The sequence below is a fragment of the Palaemon carinicauda genome, chromosome 13 (genome assembly GCF_036898095.1).
Source record: "Palaemon carinicauda isolate YSFRI2023 chromosome 13, ASM3689809v2, whole genome shotgun sequence".
NCBI classification, from domain to species: domain Eukaryota; kingdom Metazoa; phylum Arthropoda; class Malacostraca; order Decapoda; family Palaemonidae; genus Palaemon; species Palaemon carinicauda.
This window is the reverse complement of record NC_090737.1, coordinates 34,434,047-34,455,970: the sequence shown is the minus strand read 5'-3', so window position 1 is coordinate 34,455,970 and position 21,924 is coordinate 34,434,047. Positions and strand designations below refer to the sequence as shown.

The 21,924-nt window shown below is 37.8% G+C and overlaps 1 protein-coding gene across 6 annotated transcripts in view; it reads left to right on the top strand.

The window, feature by feature from the left end:
- The first annotated feature begins 285 nt into the window (after positions 1 to 285).
- LOC137652271 (ATPase family AAA domain-containing protein 2-like) overlaps positions 286 to 21,924 on the top strand; it is a 96,442-nt gene continuing 74,803 nt past the window's right edge. For 2 of the 6 annotated variants that reach the window (XM_068385555.1, XM_068385554.1), the window contains exons 1-2: positions 288 to 693; positions 6,348 to 6,459. In XM_068385555.1, coding sequence (XP_068241656.1) covers positions 583 to 693; positions 6,348 to 6,459 — 223 coding nt within the window. In that variant the 5' untranslated portion in view covers positions 288 to 582. Of the gene's footprint in view, positions 694 to 6,347; positions 6,460 to 21,924 lie in introns of all 6 variants that reach the window. The other 4 variants (XM_068385560.1, XM_068385559.1, XM_068385556.1 and 1 more) reach the window with 3 other exon arrangements.

Sequence of the window (21,924 nt, the reverse complement as noted above, 5' to 3'; positions counted from 1 at the left end):
ACTGTATATATCCCTATAGAAATTAATTTATCAAAACAAGACTTAAATTTTGAAATAAAGAGGACGTTATGAAGTGGTTATTAGGGTGGACAGCTAAGCTGTGTCACGAATGCGACCTCTTCAATTAGTTTATATTCCAATTAACGTAATTTACTTCAGACAAGCCGTATATATTTCTATATACATTTATTTATCAAAACAAACCTTAATTTTTAAAAAGAATAGGACGTTAAACCGGGGTTGTGCGTGCGTCATCTGCCGCCTCTTCAAGTTTTCGCGCCATTTTCTACACTTAGTGTATTGCTGCGCATCAACAAACAGAAAACCTCTTCGCTGAAAAGCGTGAATATCTTTCTAATTCTTTTAGATAATTTTGACTTTAAATACGCTATTGCAAGGAGGAAACAAGACGGTAAATTCTCCAGCATAACGAATATTGAACCGTTAAAGGAAGCACTATATTGTTTCCTGCAGTTATCCGGTTGGGTAACTTGGGTAGTCCTAGTAGTGACTGCTCTGTTGTTGAAACTGTTTGTGTGATTAACCCGTGACACCAATGAAGAGTTGAGCCTTTTTTGAATTATGGTATCGACTCGAGGCAATCCTGTGTCAGAAGCTGGAAGGGAAAGCTCTTTGCCATCGAGGGAATCGCGTCGAAGTACCAGAGGAGCTTTGCAGGAACCAGAGGACGAGGTAAGGCCTATTGGACTCTTTGTCTTGGAAGTTCTTTGAAATTCGTACCCAAAAATTCTGTTTCCTAATACGTTATCTGTCATTCATTTACGATACTACGATACAAACTGTACTGTGACCGATATTCGGTATTGGCAATAATATATGGGTATGTATTTATGAGCGTTATGGGTGAAATATACGAAAAGTCTAATGCATTGGTGGTAGCCATTCTTAGACCTACCTTAGGCTGTTATTACTTCTTGGCAATCATTCCTGTACATATGCGTAAAATAATGAATTAAATAAATAAGGAATTATGTTAATTATATAACGGAAATGTATATATCTCTTGAGCCTGGCTATCGATAAGACCGTTTCAAATGGCGGCAAGGTTTGCTAAACGACGGTAAGGTTCGACAACTTACTCTACCTTATTTTATGGAGAAAACTTATTAATTTATCGATGAATTTATAATTTATTGCTGTTACTCGTCGAGGAAACCGTGGGACACTGAAATTGCATGTCGTACTTTATAAAATAACAAAAATCACGTTGAAAAGGACAAAGAAACATTAACTTATATACATGTTTTGATTATTCCTGTTAGAGTAGGCTTACTTCTTACCTTTTACATTGTTTTGTTCGTAAATTTTTTAAGGCTATTCTCTAGTTTCAATCTAGTTTTAATGTTTGTTGACAGACGAATCCTATTTATGTGGGAGTTTTTGTTTATCTTGGTCTGATAAACATGAAACCAATTTTACAATTTACGAAGTATGGTTTGGTGGTACCTTGCGTCCTAAGTTGGGTTAGGTGGGGAACCTTATGCCAGGTGGTGTTCTTGTGATTGTTAAAAATTTTCTTAATTATGAATATTGTGCTATATTAAGTATTTGCCCAAGTTTTAATTACTGACCTGGTCCGTCTCAACGAGCTCTACAAAGGCTGCAACAAGCAAAACGAATATGGTTACATGTATATAATAATGTGCTAGCCGGGGTAATATTTCGGTAGAGTCCCACCCAACACTTTTACCGCTTGCCAGTACATGGAAGCTTGATGTTTTTCTTTTTTCATGAGCGAAGCTACTGCACGGCGAAGTAAAAACCATCAACAATACTATTGAAATATTACCAAAATCTAATGGTTTTTGTTCCGCAGTGCGCTTGCTTTGCTCGCGAAAAACGAAAATCGTCAAGTTTCTATGTACTGGTAAGTGGTAATGGCCGAATGGGACTCTTACTGAAATATTACCGTTTTCATTTCTGTTAAAATGCAAGGGGATATTACACCTTGAACAGATAAAATTTTCTTTTTCCTGTATATATTCTCCATGAAGGTCCAAAATTGATCTTATTGTTAATTGTTGAAAATTTGCCATTATGCATATTTCTTAGTCAAGCTTATGTTTATAGTATAGTTCAATATTAGGATATAAGTACTTGTAATCAAATAGAGCTGGGGGTGTATGATGACGGCCATGCCCCATAACTCCCACATTTTTATTTTCAAACTATTTCTAAGAATACGGCAGTCTAAGGGGGTAGTAGGGGTACGTTAGGCCTCATTTAGGTAAGTAGGTACGAACACAGCTTGTATTTTAGTTTTGGTTAGGTGGTGTTTTGAACACGTGGGATCCTGCCCCGTCATTATCCAATGGCTCCTAGAGCTCTTCAGCTACACTATTTTGAATTCCATATCCTGTTATCGCCAGCCACTACAGTATTAATATTTTTGCAGATTTTAATTAAAAATTTCTATTTTCCCCATACCGTTTTCATCTAGACACTTGTCATCAGAAACTCGTTTGTACTGTTGGAAAAGTTCCGATAGGTGTCGCTTCTAACGTAAGTTACTGTTCGAGACTGGTGTAGGCTATATTTAAAGGCATTTCAAACTTTTTTGATTACAATAACTGGTGGAAATCTCTATTTTTTAGTTATAGTAGTTTACCACCTGCCATAATTCAAAATTGTTTCTAAACGCCATAAAATACACTATGTACTAGTTTCCTTTTCTCTGTAATGATTATAGTGTTAGGCTGTAATTTTACCTGTTTTCTCCAAGTCCTAATGAGATTCATATTGATATATATATATATATATATATATATATATATATATATATATATATATATATATATATATATATATATAGATATATATATATAGATATATAGACTTTCAAAACAGTTTGTTTAGCTTACTAAGTCTTTTAGCTATATCCTTCACATGTTGTCATAGTTATTCCCCATACTTTCGAAACGCTAATTGTACCAGCGGAATCTATTCTTGTATTTTGGTATAAATTAATTTGAATTTCATGTTTGTCATAAGATAGCTTTATAAAAGGGATGAATAAGTAGTAGTTTTATAAGGGGTGAATAAATAGTTTTTTTAGTTTTACTGTACAATTTAACAAAAGATTGTTTTTTTACATGCTTATGCTTCAAAGAAATCCTGGTAACTACGGTTTAAATAAATTATTTGCCCACAGGAAATCAATTATAATGGGTTAGGCTTTGCATTGTAGTTCCTTTGGTAAATATTGGTTGATTAATAAGTTGAAAGTACCAGTGAAAAATGTGTTTGAATTCTGAATACCAGGATTTTCTCAAAGACAAAGAGGTTGTCCTCTAGGCTTGCTTTCCAAACCTGCATCAAGGAATGTGTTAACACATCCTGTGCTTGAGGGTAAAAGCTTATCTCCCTTCGAAGTGTATATGATGTGTGGGGTTATGGCGGTTTGAACTTCAGTTTATTCTGTATAGTATTTACTGTAGGTCAGGCCAGGTTTGGGTCCTGGGGGCCTTTGTGAGGTAAGGGTTTGGTTAGGTTAGGATGCATTTCTGCTTCCCATGAGGTTGGTTATGTGGTAGGCTGGGAGAGCTAATCTCCTTTAGTTAAGTAGAAACCTGAAGAACTTTACAGTACTATGTTTTGATAAGGTGATGTTACATTAAAAGTCATTCTGTAGTTGTTCTTGCAACATTTTTAGATAATTCTGATAATATACTTTGATTACCGTGCTAGGTGGTTTTAACTTTAACGTGAATATCCAAATCGTGACTTAGAGCGTTTATCTCTGGATAGTGAACTCTGAGAGATCGCCTTCATGAGGAAGATTGCTGAGATCGTGATAACTTTTGGTCTTGGGAGCGTGAAGCTCCAGAGTTAGAACGCCTTTGGGAGGAGGAGCGCCGAGATCGTGACAACCTGCTATTTCTTATCTTATCTCTGAATCGTCGCGAATGACGTCCGGAAGATGATCGTCCAGGAGGACAAGAAGATGGAGTGTCTCGTCCCTACGATCGAAGAACAGATGGAGCGCTGGCTGCCCGAAGATCTACAACTTCATTAGGAAGGACGTTAGTCAGCGGGCTGGAAGTATTCCTAAGGGTAGAAATAAAGGGCTACAGGTTAGAAGACGACAATGCAGTAGGGTGGCGAGAGGGCTGGTCGTCAGCAGGTGGCTTTTCGAAGGGCGAAAGAAGGACTTCGCAAATGCCCAGGGTGAAGGAAGCCACATGCGAAGGATCCTTCTTAGCCCCACGCTGAAGGAGTTCTAGATCGCTCTCTTCGAAGGGAAGAAAAAATTCCCAAGGACATCCAAGCCTGCAACACTTCTGAAAGAGAGAAGGGCACCTTGACGGCAGGAGGAAAAGGTGCTTTGTTAGGGGAAGCAACAGTCCCCTTAAAGCCGCAAGGCTTCACATGAGTTAGATTTCACTGATACTTGATTGCTTCCCGGATGAAGACGGGCGAGGAGGAGCTTCGGAAATAAATGAAGGGATGCGCGAAGAAGCTCGTGATCTCTTCGCACCCGAGTGAGACTGAGAGAGAAAGGTCATGCAGGGCCTTCTGCGATGCCCAAATCTCTTCCACTGGGAGGCAGGCCTCTCCCTACTCATAACAGGGATACCTGTTCGCAACGACGCCCCCTAGAGGTTGGGCACACTGAGTGTGGGTCGGTATCAAACGACGACATTAAGGTCCTGCAAGAACGACCCTCACCACCAAGACAGGTTCATGGCAATTAAAATATTTTTAGCCAAAGGAAAGTTCTTTGGTACTGGCAGGAGCAAATTTCACCTTTATCCTTGCCATCATATCAGCGAGACACTTTTAAATTCTGTTCCATCAGACTAAATCTTTAGACCTAATAAGACTCGCAGTCTTATTTCCCAGGTTCTTGACCACAGGGTGTTTGTGAGATCGTAGAGGGTGGCTAATTTCAATTGCAGTAAGGCATAACTTTGTACAGGATGCATTAGCATTTACTTTTATCGGCAATACAGTATTGTATTGATCTCCTTTTGGTATCTCCTGGTTTGTTTATGTGGATCATTTGCTTGTGACCATTTTGGGGTGGTTATCGAGTTCGTGTGTTAAGCTGTTTTGTTAGAGGTTAGCATTTTTGTTATGAACAGTCATTTGTTAGAACTAATCTTTACCTCTTAGAGGTATATTGCTCTGTACTGTATTTGTGATCAAACGGGTTTAGTAAGCCCTTGATTTACTGTCGCAGTTTGACAATTGATTGGGCTAAAATATACAAGCGTGCAGTAATAGGTGAATAATTCTAAATTGACCATAAGATGCAATTGGGAACAATTACAGTACTGTATACCGTTCTGTTGATTGATAAAATGAGAGGCAGATTCAAGGAAGCATTATAAAACTATCTTGATTATTTTATTGAGAAATTATTTAGATTGATTACTACTAATAATATATTTTAAGATTTGGAATGTTATTGATATTATTGTCATCTCCACATATGGTGTGTGGAAAGTGTGTTTTGCATGCTGACATTTGTAAACTAATCACTTGTTTAATCTACTTGTACTTTATTACATGGTGGTTTTCAAGTTGAATTATAATCCAACAACACTTCACAATCCCGGTTTTTTGGGGTTGAAAGTAACAAGGTTTATTTGTATTTCTTGCACACCATAAATAGATTCTCTAGAAATTATCAAGAAAAAGTAAGACTTTTTTTATATAATCCGTAATTATTTTCCAAACCACAATAACTGGTAGAAGGGGCTTCTTATGAGAATAGCCAATAATCTGTAGTCGTTGACCCTGGGTAGTTCATGTAAGGGCTCTTGGGTGTAACCCCTTCCAATCAATCTCTCATCTCAACCTAAAGTGAGACTACCAGTCAGAGAGTGACACTTGAAGGTAGGAAAGGTTTGCTTAATAGAATGTAGAGCGGGTATCTTTCACCTACACCTGCTGTAAACATTAGAAATAACTGTGAAGAATGGTGCGTTAAGAATTTGAGGCATTGCTAAATTGTGCTGTACTGGGGTTGCAAAATTTGATACAGGAAGTTGAAAGCAAGTCTTTTTTTAAGTACAGGGTATTTATCAAATGAAAGAATAGTCAACATACATAGTGTATGCTGTCATTAGAAAAGGCCTGAATTGAAGAGACCTACTGTATATTTCGTAGGTGCAGTTGTTTCATATTATGAATCACAGCTCTGCCAAACCTACTCCCATAGAAAACTTCGTGTTAGATAGGAGTAGGCTTTCTTAAAAACACTGTCCTTCGATATGTTTAAAAAAAGATAATTAGTTGAAGTTATGCATTTAGAGGGTATATCATAGCTAACTGCTTTTCAGTCATTTGCAGTCTCTTTTAAACTGATTAACTATTTCCAGTTGTTTTGGGATAGTGATGACCAATTGTCAAGAGTACGTCGCAGGACTCGTAGTGTGAATGTCACTTTTAAAGATGTCACAAGTCCTAGATCAGCTTCAAGCAGATCTCCAGGTTAGTATCATTGATAGATGTGTAGCTGTAGTTTGGTGGCTGTTTTAATCCAATTTATCAGTGGCTTATTTTTTCATACCTGCCTATCAGTGTATCTCAGACAATTTGGTTATGCATGGCTTAATTTTTTTTTTTTTTTTTTTTTTTTGATGGGAACATCGAAAACTTCCAATTATGTGAACCCTAATGCTTATCGTTTGAATGAAGGTTGCAGTTTTAATTGGAGTGGGAAAGGTTTTATTACATCTGAAATGACTAACAGAGGATCAGTTTTACCAGAAGTACAGTAAGTGGGCAATAGGCAATCATGAAAGAGCTAGATCTGAAATAACTTGTAGAGAATCAGTTTTTCAGAACTAAAGTACAGTACGTGGGCAATAGGCATTCTTGAAAGAGTGAGGTTGGGAGTAGAATTAGGCAATTTAACATGGAACTGGTTTGTAAAGTTTGAGCTTAACATATTTTGAGGTTTCCTCACCTCCAAGGGGTACAAAATTTAAAGTGCAGTATATACTGTGATATATTTGAGGTTTCACATGTGGCATTAACATTTCTGGGTTTGGTCTTGCAAAATTAAAACTGCCTCCCTTTCATCTTCCTCCTCTTGTACATGAAAGCGTACAAGGTTGTTTATTGGTTATGAATTATATGAATTATTTTAGTGTTTTGCAGGTTTAATTCACTTTAATGGTGAAAATATTTATTTTATGCATTTAAAATACTGTACAGTAATCAATATTTTCCCCATAGCAAGTTCTTAAGTATAACACTACTGTACTGTTGATAATTTGGGTGAAAGCTTGATATTGAAATAAGCCTTGAAGTCTAGTTTGAAATTTAATCTCTTTATTAGATTGGGATTTTCCTGCCATGTATTATTGAACTGAATTTTTTATTTTGTATTATACCAATGACCTTTTTTATCCATGATACTATTAATAAAAGAAATCCTTTTGATTAAATGGATTGTCAGGATGCCATAAAACTTTCAATCAATCAATCAATTTTGATGAAATGAACAGTACTTGTAGTACATATGTACTGTTTTTGCATCACTGTTTGAACTTTATTGTATTGTTCAGTATTGTACTACCAAGAATTAATAGTACTATTCAGTATTGTACTACTAAGAATTGATTATTGGCCCCAAACAGTAATTTTTTTTCTTTTTTTGGGGGGGGGTAATAACAGGAAAATATGTCCTTTACTATCTGGGTTCAATGCTATTGTGTAACATTTGTAAAGTAACTCATTGTAGACATTGATTATTCAAAAAGGTAATTAGAATCATAAGTGGTTAATTTAGTAACAAGAGAAATTTAGGGAAACAGAAATTTTTAATTTGGCTTTATCCAATTTTAAATTACTGTAGACTTTTAATACTGTAGAGTACAAAGAGCAATACTCTTGTTATATAGATTAGTAAGCTAATGCCAGTAAAATCTGAAGCAGGAGGAAGAAAATAGACAAAGAAAAGAGAATATACTCTCTCTCTCTCTCTCTCTCTCTCTCTCTCTCTCTCTCTCTCTCTCTCTCTCTCTCTCTCTCTCTCTCTCTCTCTCTCTCTCTCTCTCTCTCAAGTAGGAAAGTATTTTTTCTGTCTTGGAAAAACTTTGATGACAATTAATTTTTTGGCAGTTTAGAAAAGAATTAATTATGAAAGTAAATTTGGATTTTTGCTTCCATAATTTTGCTGTTGGGGGCCTGGCCTGTTGAGGGTATGATCTGAAGTGTGCATTGTTGTTGAACTCAGGGTTTTTGTCTTATATTTTATTTATCGCACATTTTAATTCATTAGCTCTTGACTGTATCCATCATATTCATTCCCTTGGAAAAGTCTACATTTGAGGCCCCAACCAATAGGCAGGGAATGTGTAATTTTTTCATACTTTTTTTTATTTTATTGTAAATTTTAGTTATTTCTATTTATATAAATATTCTTATATCCATCCTTCTCAAAAAGTTATTAATTGTTTCCGGTGTTGGTATTTGATAGTGTTTACAAGAGTTGACAGTTGATTTTGTGTTTACAAGAGTTGACAGTTGATTTTGTGTTTACAAGAGTTGACAGTTGATTTTGTGTTTACAAGAGTTGACAGTTGATTTTGTGTTTACAAGAGTTGACAGTTGATTTTGTGGTTACAAGAGTTGACAGTTGATTTTGTGGTTACAAGAGTTGACAGTTGATTTTGTGTTTACAAGAGTTGAAAGTTGATTTTGTGTTTACAAGAGTTGACAGTTGATTTTATGTTTACAAGAGTTGACAGTTGATTTTATCTTTTCAAGAGTTGACAGTTGATTTTGTGTTTATAAGAGTTGACAGTTGATTTTATGTTTACAAGAGTTGACAGTTGATTTTATCTTTTCAAGAGTTGACAGTTGATTTTGTGTTTATAAGAGTTGAAAGTTGATTTTGTGTTTACAAGAGTTGAAAGTTGATTTTGTGTTTACAAGAGTTGAAAGTTGATTTTGTGTTTACAAGAGTTGAAAGTTGATTTTGTGTTTACAAGAGTTGAAAGTTGATTTTGTGTTTACAAGAGTTGAAAGTTGATTTTGTGTTTACAAGAGTTGAAAGTTGATTTTGTGTTTACCAGAGTTGAAAGTTGATTTTGTGTTTACAAGAGTTGAAAGTTGATTTTGTGTTTACAAGAGTTGAAAGTTGATTTTATGGTTACAAGAGTTGAAAGTTGATTTTATGGTTACAAGAGATGGCATTTGATTGTATGTTTGCAGGTGATGACGCTTGATTGTATGTTTGCAGGTGTTGACGCTTGATTGTATGTTTGCAGGTGTTGACGCTTGACTGTATGTTTGCAGGTGTTGACGCTTGACTGTATGTTTGCAGGTGTTGACGCTTGATTGTATGTTTGCAGGTGTTGACGCTTGATTGTATGTTTGCAGGTGTTGACGCTTGATTGTATGTTTGCAGGTGATGACGCTTGATTGTATGTTTGCAGGTGTTGACGCTTGATTGTATGTTTGCAGGTGTTGACGCTTGATTGTATGTTTGCAGGTGTTGACGCTTGATTGTATGTTTGCAAGTGTTGACGCTGATTTTATTTATACAAGAGTTAGTTTATTTTATGTTTACAAGTTGAAAGTTGATTGTATGGTTACAAGAGATGGCATTTGATTGTTTGCAGGTGATGACAATTATATGTTTGCAGGTGTTGACGCTTGATTGTATGTTTGCAGGTGTTGACGCTTGATTGTATGTTTGCAGGTGTTGACGCTTGATTGTATGTTTGCAGGTGTTGACGCTTGATCGTATGTTTGCAAGTGTTGACGATTGATTGTATGTTTGCAGGGGATCGTATGTTTGCAGGTGTTGACACTATCTTATGTTTTCAGGTGTTGGCACTTGATTGTATGTTTGCAGGTGTTGGCACTTTATCGTATGTTTGCAGGTGTTGGCACTTTATCGTATGTTTGCAGGTGTTGGCACTTGATTGTATGTTAGCAGGTGTTGGCACTTGATTGTATGTTTGCAGGTGTTGGCACTTGATTGTATGTTTGCAGGTGTTGGCACTTGATCGAATGTTTGCAGGTGTTGACTCTTGATCGTATGTTTGCAGGTCTTGGCACTTTATCGTATGTTTGCAAGTGTTGGCACTAGATCGTATGTTTGCAGGTGTTGGCACTTGATCATATGTTTGCAGGGGTTGACACTTGATCGTATGTTTGCAGGTGTTGACACTTGATTGTATGTTTGCAAGTGTTGGCACTTGATCGTATGTTTGCAGGTGTTGGCACTTGATCATATGTTTGCAGTTGTTGGCGTTGATCATATGTTTGCAGGTGTTGACACTTGATCGTATGTTTGCAGGTGTTGACACTTGATCGTATGTTTGCAAGTGTTGGCACTTGATCGTATGTTTGCAGGTGTTGGCACTTGATCGAATGTTTGCAGGTGTTGACTCTTGATCGTATGTTTACAGGTCTTGGCACTTTATCGTATGTTTGCAAGTGTTGGCACTAGATCGTATGTTTGCAGGTGTTGGCACTTGATCATATGTTTGCAGGGGTTGACACTTGATCGTATGTTTGCAGGTGTTGACACTTGATCGTATGTTTGCAGGTGTTGACATTTGATCGTATGTTTGCAGGTGTTGACACTTGATCGTATGTTTGCAGGTGTTGACACTTGATCGTATGTTTGCAGGTGTTGACACTTGATCGTATGTTTGCAGGTGTTGGCACTTGATCGTATGTTTGCAGGTGTTGGCACTTGATCGTATGTTTGCAGGTGTTGGCACTTGATTGTATGTTTGCAGGTGTTGGCACTTGATTGTATGTTTGCAGGTGTTGGCACTTGATCGAATGTTTGCAGGTGTTGACTCTTGATCGTATGTTTGCAGGTCTTGGCACTTTATCGTATGTTTGCAAGTGTTGGCACTTGATCGTATGTTTGCAGGTGTTGGCACTTGATCATATGTTTGCAGTTGTTGGCGTTGATCATATGTTTGCAGGTGTTGACACTTGATCGTATGTTTGCAAGTGTTGACACTTGATCGTATGTTTGCAGGTGTTGACACTTGATCGTATGTTTGCAGGTGTTAACACTTGATCGAATGTTTGCAGGTGTTGACACTTGATCGTATGTTTGCAGGTCTTGGCACTTTATCGTATGTTTGCAAGTTGCAGGTGATGACACTTGATCGTATGTTTGCAGGTGATGACACTTGATCGTATGTTTGCAGGTGATGACACTTGATCATATGTTTGCAGGTGATGACACTTGATCGTATGTTTGCAGGTGATGACACTTGATCGTATGTTTGCAGGTGATGACACTTGATTGTATGTTTGCAGGTTTGGCCACTTGGTTGTATGTTTGCAGGTTTTGGCACTTGATCGTATGTTTGCAGTTGTTGGCGTTGATCGTATGTTTGCAGGTGTTAACACTTGATCGTATGTTTGCAGGTGTTGACACTTGATCGTATGTTTGCAGGTGTTGACACTTTATCGTATGTTTGCAGGTGTTGACACTTTATCGTATGTTTGCAGGTGTTGACACTTGATCGTATGTTTGCAGGTGTTGACACTTGATCGTATGTTTGCAGGTGTTGACACTTGATCGTATGTTTGCAGGTGTTGACACTTGATCGTATGTTTGCAGGTGTTGGCACTTTATCGTATGTTTGCAAGTGTTGGCACTTGATTGTATGTTTGCAAGTGTTGGCACTTGATTGTATGTTTGCAGGTCTTGGCACTTTATCGTATGTTTGCAAGTTGCAGGTGATGACACTTGATCGTATGTTTGCAGGTGATGACACTTGATCGTATGTTTGCAGGTGATGACACTTGATCGTATGTTTGCAGGTGTTGACACTTGATCGTATGTTTGCAGGTGTTGACACTTGATTGTATGTTTGCAGGTTTTGGCACTTGGTTGTATGTTTGCAGGTTTGGCCACTTGGTTGTATGTTTGCAGATGGTGTTGGTATTTGATTGTATGTTTGCAGATGTGGGCACCTGGTTGTATGTTTGCAGGTGTTAACACTTGATCGTATGTTTGCAGGTGTTGACACTTGATCGTATGTTTGCAGGTGTTGACACTTGATCGTATGTTTGCAGGTGTTGACACTTTATCGTATGTTTGCAGGTGTTGACACTTGATCGTATGTTTGCAGGTGTTGACACTTGATCGTATGTTTGCAGGTGTTGACACTTGATCGTATGTTTGCAGGTGTTGACACTTGATCGTATGTTTGCAGGTGTTGGCACTTTATCGTATGTTTGCAAGTGTTGGCACTTGATTGTATGTTTGCAAGTGTTGGCACTTGATTGTATGTTTGCAGGTCTTGGCACTTTATCGTATGTTTGCAAGTTGCAGGTGATGACACTTGATCGTATGTTTGCAGGTGTTGACACTTGATCGTATGTTTGCAGGTGTTGACACTTTATCGTATGTTTGCAGGTGTTGACACTTGATCGTATGTTTGCAGGTGTTGACACTTGATTGTATGTTTGCAGGTGTTGACACTTGATCGTATGTTTGCAGGTGTTGACACTTGATCGTATGTTTGCAGGTGTTGACACTTTATCGTATGTTTGCAAGTGTTGGCACTTGATTGTATGTTTGCAAGTGTTGGCACTTGATTGTATGTTTGCAGGTCTTGGCACTTTATCGTATGTTTGCAAGTTGCAGGTGATGACACTTTATCGTATGTTTGCAGGTGATGACACTTGATCGTATGTTTGCAGGTGATGACACTTGATCGTATGTTTGCAGGTGATGACACTTGATTGTATGTTTGCAGGTGATGACACTTGATTGTATGTTTGCAGGTTTTGGCACTTGGTTGTATGTTTGCAGGTTTGGCCACTTGGTTGTATGTTTGCAGATGGTGTTGGTATTTGATTGTATGTTTGCAGATGTGGGCACCTGGTTGTATGTTTGCAGGTGTTAACACTTGATCGTATGTTTGCAGGTGTTGACACTTGATCGTATGTTTGCAGGTGTTGACACTTGATCGTATGTTTGCAGGTGTTGACACTTGATCGTATGTTTGCAGGTGTTGACACTTTATCGTATGTTTGCAAGTGTTGGCACTTGATTGTATGTTTGCAAGTGTTGGCACTTGATTGTATGTTTGCAGGTCTTGGCACTTTATCGTATGTTTGCAAGTTGCAGGTGATGACACTTTATCGTATGTTTGCAGGTGATGACACTTGATCGTATGTTTGCAGGTGATGACACTTGATTGTATGTTTGCAGGTGATGACACTTGATTGTATGTTTGCAGGTGATGACACTTGATCGTATGTTTGCAGGTGATGACACTTGATCGTATGTTTGCAGGTGATGACACTTGATTGTATGTTTGCAGGTGATGACACTTGATTGTATGTTTGCAGGTGATGACACTTGATTGTATGTTTGCAGGTGATGACACTTGATTGTATGTTTGCAGGTGATGACACTTGATCGTATGTTTGCAGGTGTTGACACTTGATCGTATGTTTGCAGGTGTTGACACTTGATCGTATGTTTGCAGGTGTTGACACTTGATCGTATGTTTGCAGGTGTTGACACTTTATCGTATGTTTGCAGGTGATGACACTTGATCGTATGTTTGCAGGTGATGACACTTGATCGTATGTTTGCAGGTGATGACACTTGATTGTATGTTTGCAGGTGATGACACTTGATCGTATGTTTGCAGGTGATGACACTTGATTGTATGTTTGCAGGTGATGACACTTGATCGTATGTTTGCAGGTGATGACACTTGATTGTATGTTTGCAGGTGATGACACTTTATCGTATGTTTGCAGGTGATGACACTTGATCGTATGTTTGCAGGTGATGACACTTGATCGTATGTTTGCAGGTGATGACACTTGATTGTATGTTTGCAGGTGATGACACTTGATTGTATGTTTGCAGGTGATGACACTTGATTGTATGTTTGCAGGTGATGACACTTGATTGTATGTTTGCAGGTGATGACACTTGATTGTATGTTTGCAGGTGTTGACACTTTATCGTATGTTTGCAGGTGATGACACTTGATCGTATGTTTGCAGGTGATGACACTTGATCGTATGTTTGCAGGTGATGACACTTGATTGTATGTTTGCAGGTGATGACACTTGATTGTATGTTTGCAGGTGATGACACTTGATTGTATGTTTGCAGGTGATGACACTTGATCGTATGTTTGTAGGTGATGACACTTGATCGTATGTTTGCAGGTGATGACACTTGATCGTATGTTTGCAGGTGATGACACTTGATCGTATGTTTGCAGGTGATGACACTTGATTGTATGTTTGCAGGTTTGGCCACTTGGTTGTATGTTTGCAGATGGTGTTGGTATTTGATTGTATGTTTGCAGATGTGGGCACCTGGTTGTATGTTTGCAGATTTTGGCCATGTGATTGTATGTTAGCAGGTTTTGGCACTTGATTTTAATTTTGAAAGTGTTGTCTCTTGATTGTATGTTTGCAAGTGTTGGCAATTGATTGTGTGTTTGCTGGTGTCGGTACTTGATTGTATGTATAAGAGTGTTGGCACTTGATTGTATGTATAAGAGTGTTGGCACTTGATTGTATGTATAAGAGTGTTGGCACTTGATTGTATGTTTAAAAGTGTTGGCACTTGATTGTATGTTTAAAAGTGTTCGCACTTGATTGTATGTTTGCAGGTGATGACACTTGATCGTATGTTTTCAGGTGATGGCACCTGGTTGTATGTTTGCAGGTGTTAACACTTGATCGTATGTTTGCAGTTGTTGGCGTTGATCGTATGTTTGCAGGTGTTGACACTTGATCGTATGTTTGCAGGTGTTGACACTTGATCGTATGTTTGCAGGTGTTGACACTTGATCGTATGTTTGCAGGTGTTGACACTTGATCGTATGTTTGCAGGTGTTGACACTTGATCGTATGTTTGCAGGTGTTGACACTTGATCGTATGTTTGCAGGTGTAGACACTTGATCGTATGTTTGCAGGTGTTGACACTTGATCGTATGTTTGCAGGTGTTGACACTTGATTGTATGTTTGCAGGTGATGACACTTGATTGTATGTTTGCAGGTGATGACACTTGATTGTATGTTTGCAGGTGATGACACTTGATTGTATGTTTGCAGGTGATGACACTTGATTGTATGTTTGCAGGTTTTGGCACTTGGTTGTATGTTTGCAGGTTTGGCCACTTGGTTGTATGTTTGCAGATGGTGTTGGTATTTGATTGTATGTTTGCAGATGTGGGCACCTGGTTGTATGTTTGCAGATTTTGGCCATGTGATTGTATGTTAGCAGGTTTTGGCACTTGATTTTAATTTTGAAAGTGTTGTCTCTTGATTGTATGTTTGCAAGTGTTGGCAATTGATTGTGTGTTTGCTGGTGTCGGTACTTGATTGTATGTATAAGAGTGTTGGCACTTGATTGTATGTATAAGAGTGTTGGCACTTGATTGTATGTATAAGAGTGTTGGCACTTGATTGTATGTTTAAAAGTGTTGGCACTTGATTGTATGTTTAAAAGTGTTCGCACTTGATTGTATGTTTGCAGGTGATGACACTTGATCGTATGTTTGTAGGTGATGACACTTGATTGTATGTTTGCAGGTGATGACACTTGATTGTATGTTTGCAGGTGATGACACTTGATCGTATGTTTGTAGGTGATGACACTTGATTGTATGTTTGCAGGTGATGACACTTGATTGTATGTTTGCAGGTGATGACACTTGATTGTATGTTTGCAGGTGATGACACTTGATTGTATGTTTGCAGGTGATGACACTTGATCGTATGTTTGTAGGTGATGACACTTGATTGTATGTTTGCAGGTGATGACACTTGATCGTATGTTTGCAGGTGATGACACTTGATCGTATGTTTGCAGGTGATGACACTTGATTGTATGTTTGCAGGTGATGACACTTGATTGTATGTTTGCAGGTGATGACACTTGATTGTATGTTTGCAGGTGATGACACTTGATCGTATGTTTGTAGGTGATGACACTTGATCGTATGTTTGCAGGTGATGACACTTGATCGTATGTTTGCAGGTGATGACACTTGATCGTATGTTTGCAGGTGTTGACACTTGATCGTATGTTTGCAGGTGTTGACACTTGATCGTATGTTTGCAGGTGTTGACACTTGATCGTATGTTTGCAGGTGTTGACACTTTATCGTATGTTTGCAGGTGATGACACTTGATCGTATGTTTGCAGGTGATGACACTTGATCGTATGTTTGCAGGTGATGACACTTGATTGTATGTTTGCAGGTGATGACACTTGATCGTATGTTTGCAGGTGATGACACTTGATTTTATGTTTGCAGGTGATGACACTTGATCGTATGTTTGCAGGTGTTGACACTTGATCGTATGTTTGCAGGTGTTGACACTTGATCGTATGTTTGCAGGTGTTGACACTTGATCGTATGTTTGCAGGTGTTGACACTTTATCGTATGTTTGCAGGTGATGACACTTGATCGTATGTTTGCAGGTGATGACACTTGATCGTATGTTTGCAGGTGATGACACTTGATTGTATGTTTGCAGGTGATGACACTTGATTGTATGTTTGCAGGTGATGACACTTGATTGTATGTTTGCAGGTGATGACACTTGATCGTATGTTTGCAGGTGATGACACTTGATTGTATGTTTGCAGGTGATGACACTTTATCGTATGTTTGCAGGTGATGACACTTGATCGTATGTTTGCAGGTGATGACACTTGATCGTATGTTTGCAGGTGATGACACTTGATTGTATGTTTGCAGGTGATGACACTTGATTGTATGTTTGCAGGTGATGACACTTGATTGTATGTTTGCAGGTGATGACACTTGATTGTATGTTTGCAGGTGATGACACTTGATTGTATGTTTGCAGGTGTTGACACTTTATCGTATGTTTGCAGGTGATGACACTTGATCGTATGTTTGCAGGTGATGACACTTGATCGTATGTTTGCAGGTGATGACACTTGATTGTATGTTTGCAGGTGATGACACTTGATTGTATGTTTGCAGGTGATGACACTTGATTGTATGTTTGCAGGTGATGACACTTGATCGTATGTTTGTAGGTGATGACACTTGATCGTATGTTTGCAGGTGATGACACTTGATCGTATGTTTGCAGGTGATGACACTTGATCGTATGTTTGCAGGTGATGACACTTGATTGTATGTTTGCAGGTTTGGCCACTTGGTTGTATGTTTGCAGATGGTGTTGGTATTTGATTGTATGTTTGCAGATGTGGGCACCTGGTTGTATGTTTGCAGATTTTGGCCATGTGATTGTATGTTAGCAGGTTTTGGCACTTGATTTTAATTTTGAAAGTGTTGTCTCTTGATTGTATGTTTGCAAGTGTTGGCAATTGATTGTGTGTTTGCTGGTGTCGGTACTTGATTGTATGTATAAGAGTGTTGGCACTTGATTGTATGTATAAGAGTGTTGGCACTTGATTGTATGTATAAGAGTGTTGGCACTTGATTGTATGTTTAAAAGTGTTGGCACTTGATTGTATGTTTAAAAGTGTTCGCACTTGATTGTATGTTTGCAGGTGATGACACTTGATCGTATGTTTTCAGGTGATGGCACCTGGTTGTATGTTTGCAGGTGTTAACACTTGATCGTATGTTTGCAGTTGTTGGCGTTGATCGTATGTTTGCAGGTGTTGACACTTGATCGTATGTTTGCAGGTGTTGACACTTGATCGTATGTTTGCAGGTGTTGACACTTGATCGTATGTTTGCAGGTGTTGACACTTGATCGTATGTTTGCAGGTGTTGACACTTGATCGTATGTTTGCAGGTGTTGACACTTGATCGTATGTTTGCAGGTGTAGACACTTGATCGTATGTTTGCAGGTGTTGACACTTGATCGTATGTTTGCAGGTGTTGACACTTGATTGTATGTTTGCAGGTGATGACACTTGATTGTATGTTTGCAGGTGATGACACTTGATTGTATGTTTGCAGGTGATGACACTTGATTGTATGTTTGCAGGTGATGACACTTGATTGTATGTTTGCAGGTTTTGGCACTTGGTTGTATGTTTGCAGGTTTGGCCACTTGGTTGTATGTTTGCAGATGGTGTTGGTATTTGATTGTATGTTTGCAGATGTGGGCACCTGGTTGTATGTTTGCAGATTTTGGCCATGTGATTGTATGTTAGCAGGTTTTGGCACTTGATTTTAATTTTGAAAGTGTTGTCTCTTGATTGTATGTTTGCAAGTGTTGGCAATTGATTGTGTGTTTGCTGGTGTCGGTACTTGATTGTATGTATAAGAGTGTTGGCACTTGATTGTATGTATAAGAGTGTTGGCACTTGATTGTATGTATAAGAGTGTTGGCACTTGATTGTATGTATAAGAGTGTTGGCACTTGATTGTATGTATAAGAGTGTTGGCACTTGATTGTATGTATAAGAGTGTTGGCACTTGATTGTATGTATGAGTGTTGGCACTTGATTGTATGTTTAAAGGTCTTGGCACTTGATTGTATGTTTAAAAGTGTTCGCACTTGATTGTATGTTTTAAGGTCTAGGCACTTGACTGTATGTTAAGGTGTTTGCGCTTGCTTGTAAGATTGCAGATGTTGGCACTTGATTTTATTTTTGTTTTTGTTGGCATTTGAATGTGTTTCAAGTGTTGGGTTTTTGTTGTATGTTTGCAGGTGTTGGCATTTGATTGTATGTTTAAAAGTGTTGGCACTTTGTTTTATATTTCCAAGTGTTGGAACTTGATTGTATGTTTGCATGTGTTGGTTTTTGATTGTATGTTCGCAAGTGGTGGCACTTGTATGTTTACAGATGTTGGCTCTTTGTTGTGTGTTTTGCAAGTGTTGGCACTTGATTGTATGATTGCATGTGTTGGCATTTGATTTTTTAAAAAATTATTGGCAGTGTTTTATGTTTGTGTGTTGGCATTTGATTGTATGTTTGTAATTGTTGGCACTTGATTGTATGTTTGCAGGTGCTGGTACTTGGTTGTATGTTTGCAAGTGTTGTCATTTGATTGTTTGCAAGTGTTGGCACTTATGGTATGTTTGCAGGTGTTGACATTTTATTATTTGTGTGGAAGTGTTGGGACTTGATTGTATGTATGTAGGTGCTGTCACTTGATTGTATGTTTGCAGGTGTTGGCACTTGATTGTATGGTGTCAGGTGTTGGCACTTGATTGTATGGTGTCAGGTGTTGGCACTTGATTGTATGGTGTCAGGTGTTGGCACTTGATTGTATGTTTGTAGGTTTTGTCCCTTGATTTTATGTTTACAAGTATTGGCACTTGATTGTATTGTCAGGTGTTGGCACTTGATTGTATGGTGTCAGTGTTGGCACTTGATTGTATGGTGTCAGTGTTGGTACTTGGTTATATGGTGTCAGGTGTTAGCACTTGGTTGTTTATTTGCAGGTGTTGGCATTTGATTTGATGGTTGCAAGTGTTGGCACATGATTGTATATTTGCAAGTGTTGGCACTTGATTGTATGTATGGAAGTGTTGGCACTTGATTGTATGTATGGAAGTGTTGGCACTTGATTGTATGTATGGAAGTGTTGGCACTTGATTGTATGTATGGAAGTGTTGGCACTTGATTGTATGTATGGAAGTGTTGGCACTTGATTGTATGTATGGAAGTGTTGGCACTTGATTGTTTGTATGGAAGTGTTGGCACTTGACTGTATGTATGGAAGTGTTGGCACTTGACTGTATGTATGGAAGTGTTGGCACTTGACTGTATGTATGGAAGTGTTGGCATTTGATTGTATGCATGGAAGTGTTGGCACTTGATTGTATGCATGGAAGTGTTGGCACTTGATTGTATGCATGGAAGTGTTGGCACTTGATTGTATGCATGGAAGTGTTGGCACTTGATTGTATGCATGGAAGTGTGGCACTTAATTGTATGCATGGAAGTGTTGTCAGTTGATTGAATGTTGAGAAGTGTTGGCATTTGATGGAATGTTGGGAAGTGTTGGCACAAGATTGTATGTATGGTAAGTGTTGGCACAAGATTGTATGTATGGTAAGTGTTGGTATTCCTAATGTAATTGTACCGTACTGATTGTTGTTATTGTTACATTTTAAGTTTTCTTCCTTATTGAAAGAGGTAAATTATTTCTGATGTGGTTCTAATTTTCAAGATATCGCTTTGTAGACAACTCTCCCATTTGGGTTAACCTACCCTAAATAATGTGTGTTTGCTCTTCCCTTTCTAAACCATCTACAATATATTTGATGTTTTAATTCTACCTAGTAGCCATTCCATACCTTTCAATAGTCACATAACTTTATCATATATGTTTTCTTTTTTATGTTTTGCATATTTTGTATTGGCATACAAGGTTGTTTAAATTTTTATTCTTTTTAACAGGTATTGAGATTTACTGGATACTAGTTACAGTATATGAAATATTTTGTAGTGAAACTTTTTTTTCATGTGGCTGATGCTTCCTCATAACTTGGTTGTATAATTGTCAGAAGCTTTATTTGGTTGTAAATTCTTACTTCCTGTTTATTGTCTACTGTTAAAATTTAGTGCAGTTTTAATGTGTTTGTGTTGTACATAGTGATTGTGTTTGTTCCAAAGTTGTGGTTGCACATATTTCAGTGATAAACGAGGGTGGGAGGTTCAGCATATCTATTAGAAAAACCATTGTAGTGATGGTAGCAAGTTATAGAATTGTACACATCTAACCTTGTAATTTCCTTTGGTTGGGGATACTGTTTTATGGCACTTCAGGATAGAAATTGAATTTCAACATGAAGAAATACCTTGCAAGTATCAGACGAGTTGCTCCTAAGTCCAGTGGCAGTCACAATTTCACTCCTCTAGGATCTTGCTAAAAGAGGATTGATGCCTATTGCCTCCTTGATACGATGGTCGGAAGGTTGTCAAATGGTCAGGGGCATTGGGTGTGCAGCCTACTATTTTACTAAGGAACACCTAGTAGTATATTGTCTGATAATGGAAAAGCTTTTCTAAGAGGACCCTTTTGGGACTACCAATCAGTGCCAGGTTGGTTGTGGTGAACGTGAAAATATTTTACAAGGAGTTTTAAATGCATAGGTAGATGAAGGCATTTACTGTAGGGTCTCAGTACTGAGAATTTATTGTACTGTATTGTGTTGGAAGGTTTTCAGACTGGTGGAAATACATACAGCCTATAGTTACCGAAGAATATTAGTAATTGTGGTTGAGCAAGAAAAAATGTTGAGGAAAACAGCTTATAGTTACCAAAGAATATTAGTAATTGTGGTTGAGCAAGAAAAAATGTTGAGGAAAACAGCTTATAGTTACCAAAGAATATTAGTAATTGTGGTTGAGCAAGAAAAAATGTTGAGGAAAACAGCTTATAGTTACCAAAGAATATTAGTAATTGTGGTTGAGCAAGAAAAAATTGAGGAAAACAACTTATAGTTACCGAAGAATATTAGTAATTGTGGTTGAGCAAGAAAAAATGTTGAGGAAAACAGCTTATAGTTACGAAAGAATATTAGTAATTGTGGTTGAGCAAGAAAAAATGTTGAGGAAAACAGCTTATAGTTACCAAAGAATATTAGTAATTGTGGTTGAGCAAGAAAAAATTGAGGAAAACAACTTATAGTTACCAAAGAATATTAGTAATTGTGGTTGAGCAAGAAAAAATTGAGGAAAACAACTTATAGTTACCGAAGAATATTAGTAATTGTGGTTGAGCAAGAAAAAATGTTGAGGAAAACAGCTTATAGTTACCAAAGAATATTAGTAATTGTGGTTGAGCAAGAAAAAAATGTTGAGGAAAACAGCTTATAGTTACCAAAGAATATTAGTAATTGTGGTTGAGCAAGAAAAAATGTTGAGGAAAACAGCTTATAGTTACCAAAGAATATTAGTAATTGTGGTTGAGCAAGAAAAAATTGAGGAAAACAACTTATAGTTACCGAAGAATATTAGTAATTGTGGTTGAGCAAGAAAAAATGTTGAGGAAAACAGCTTA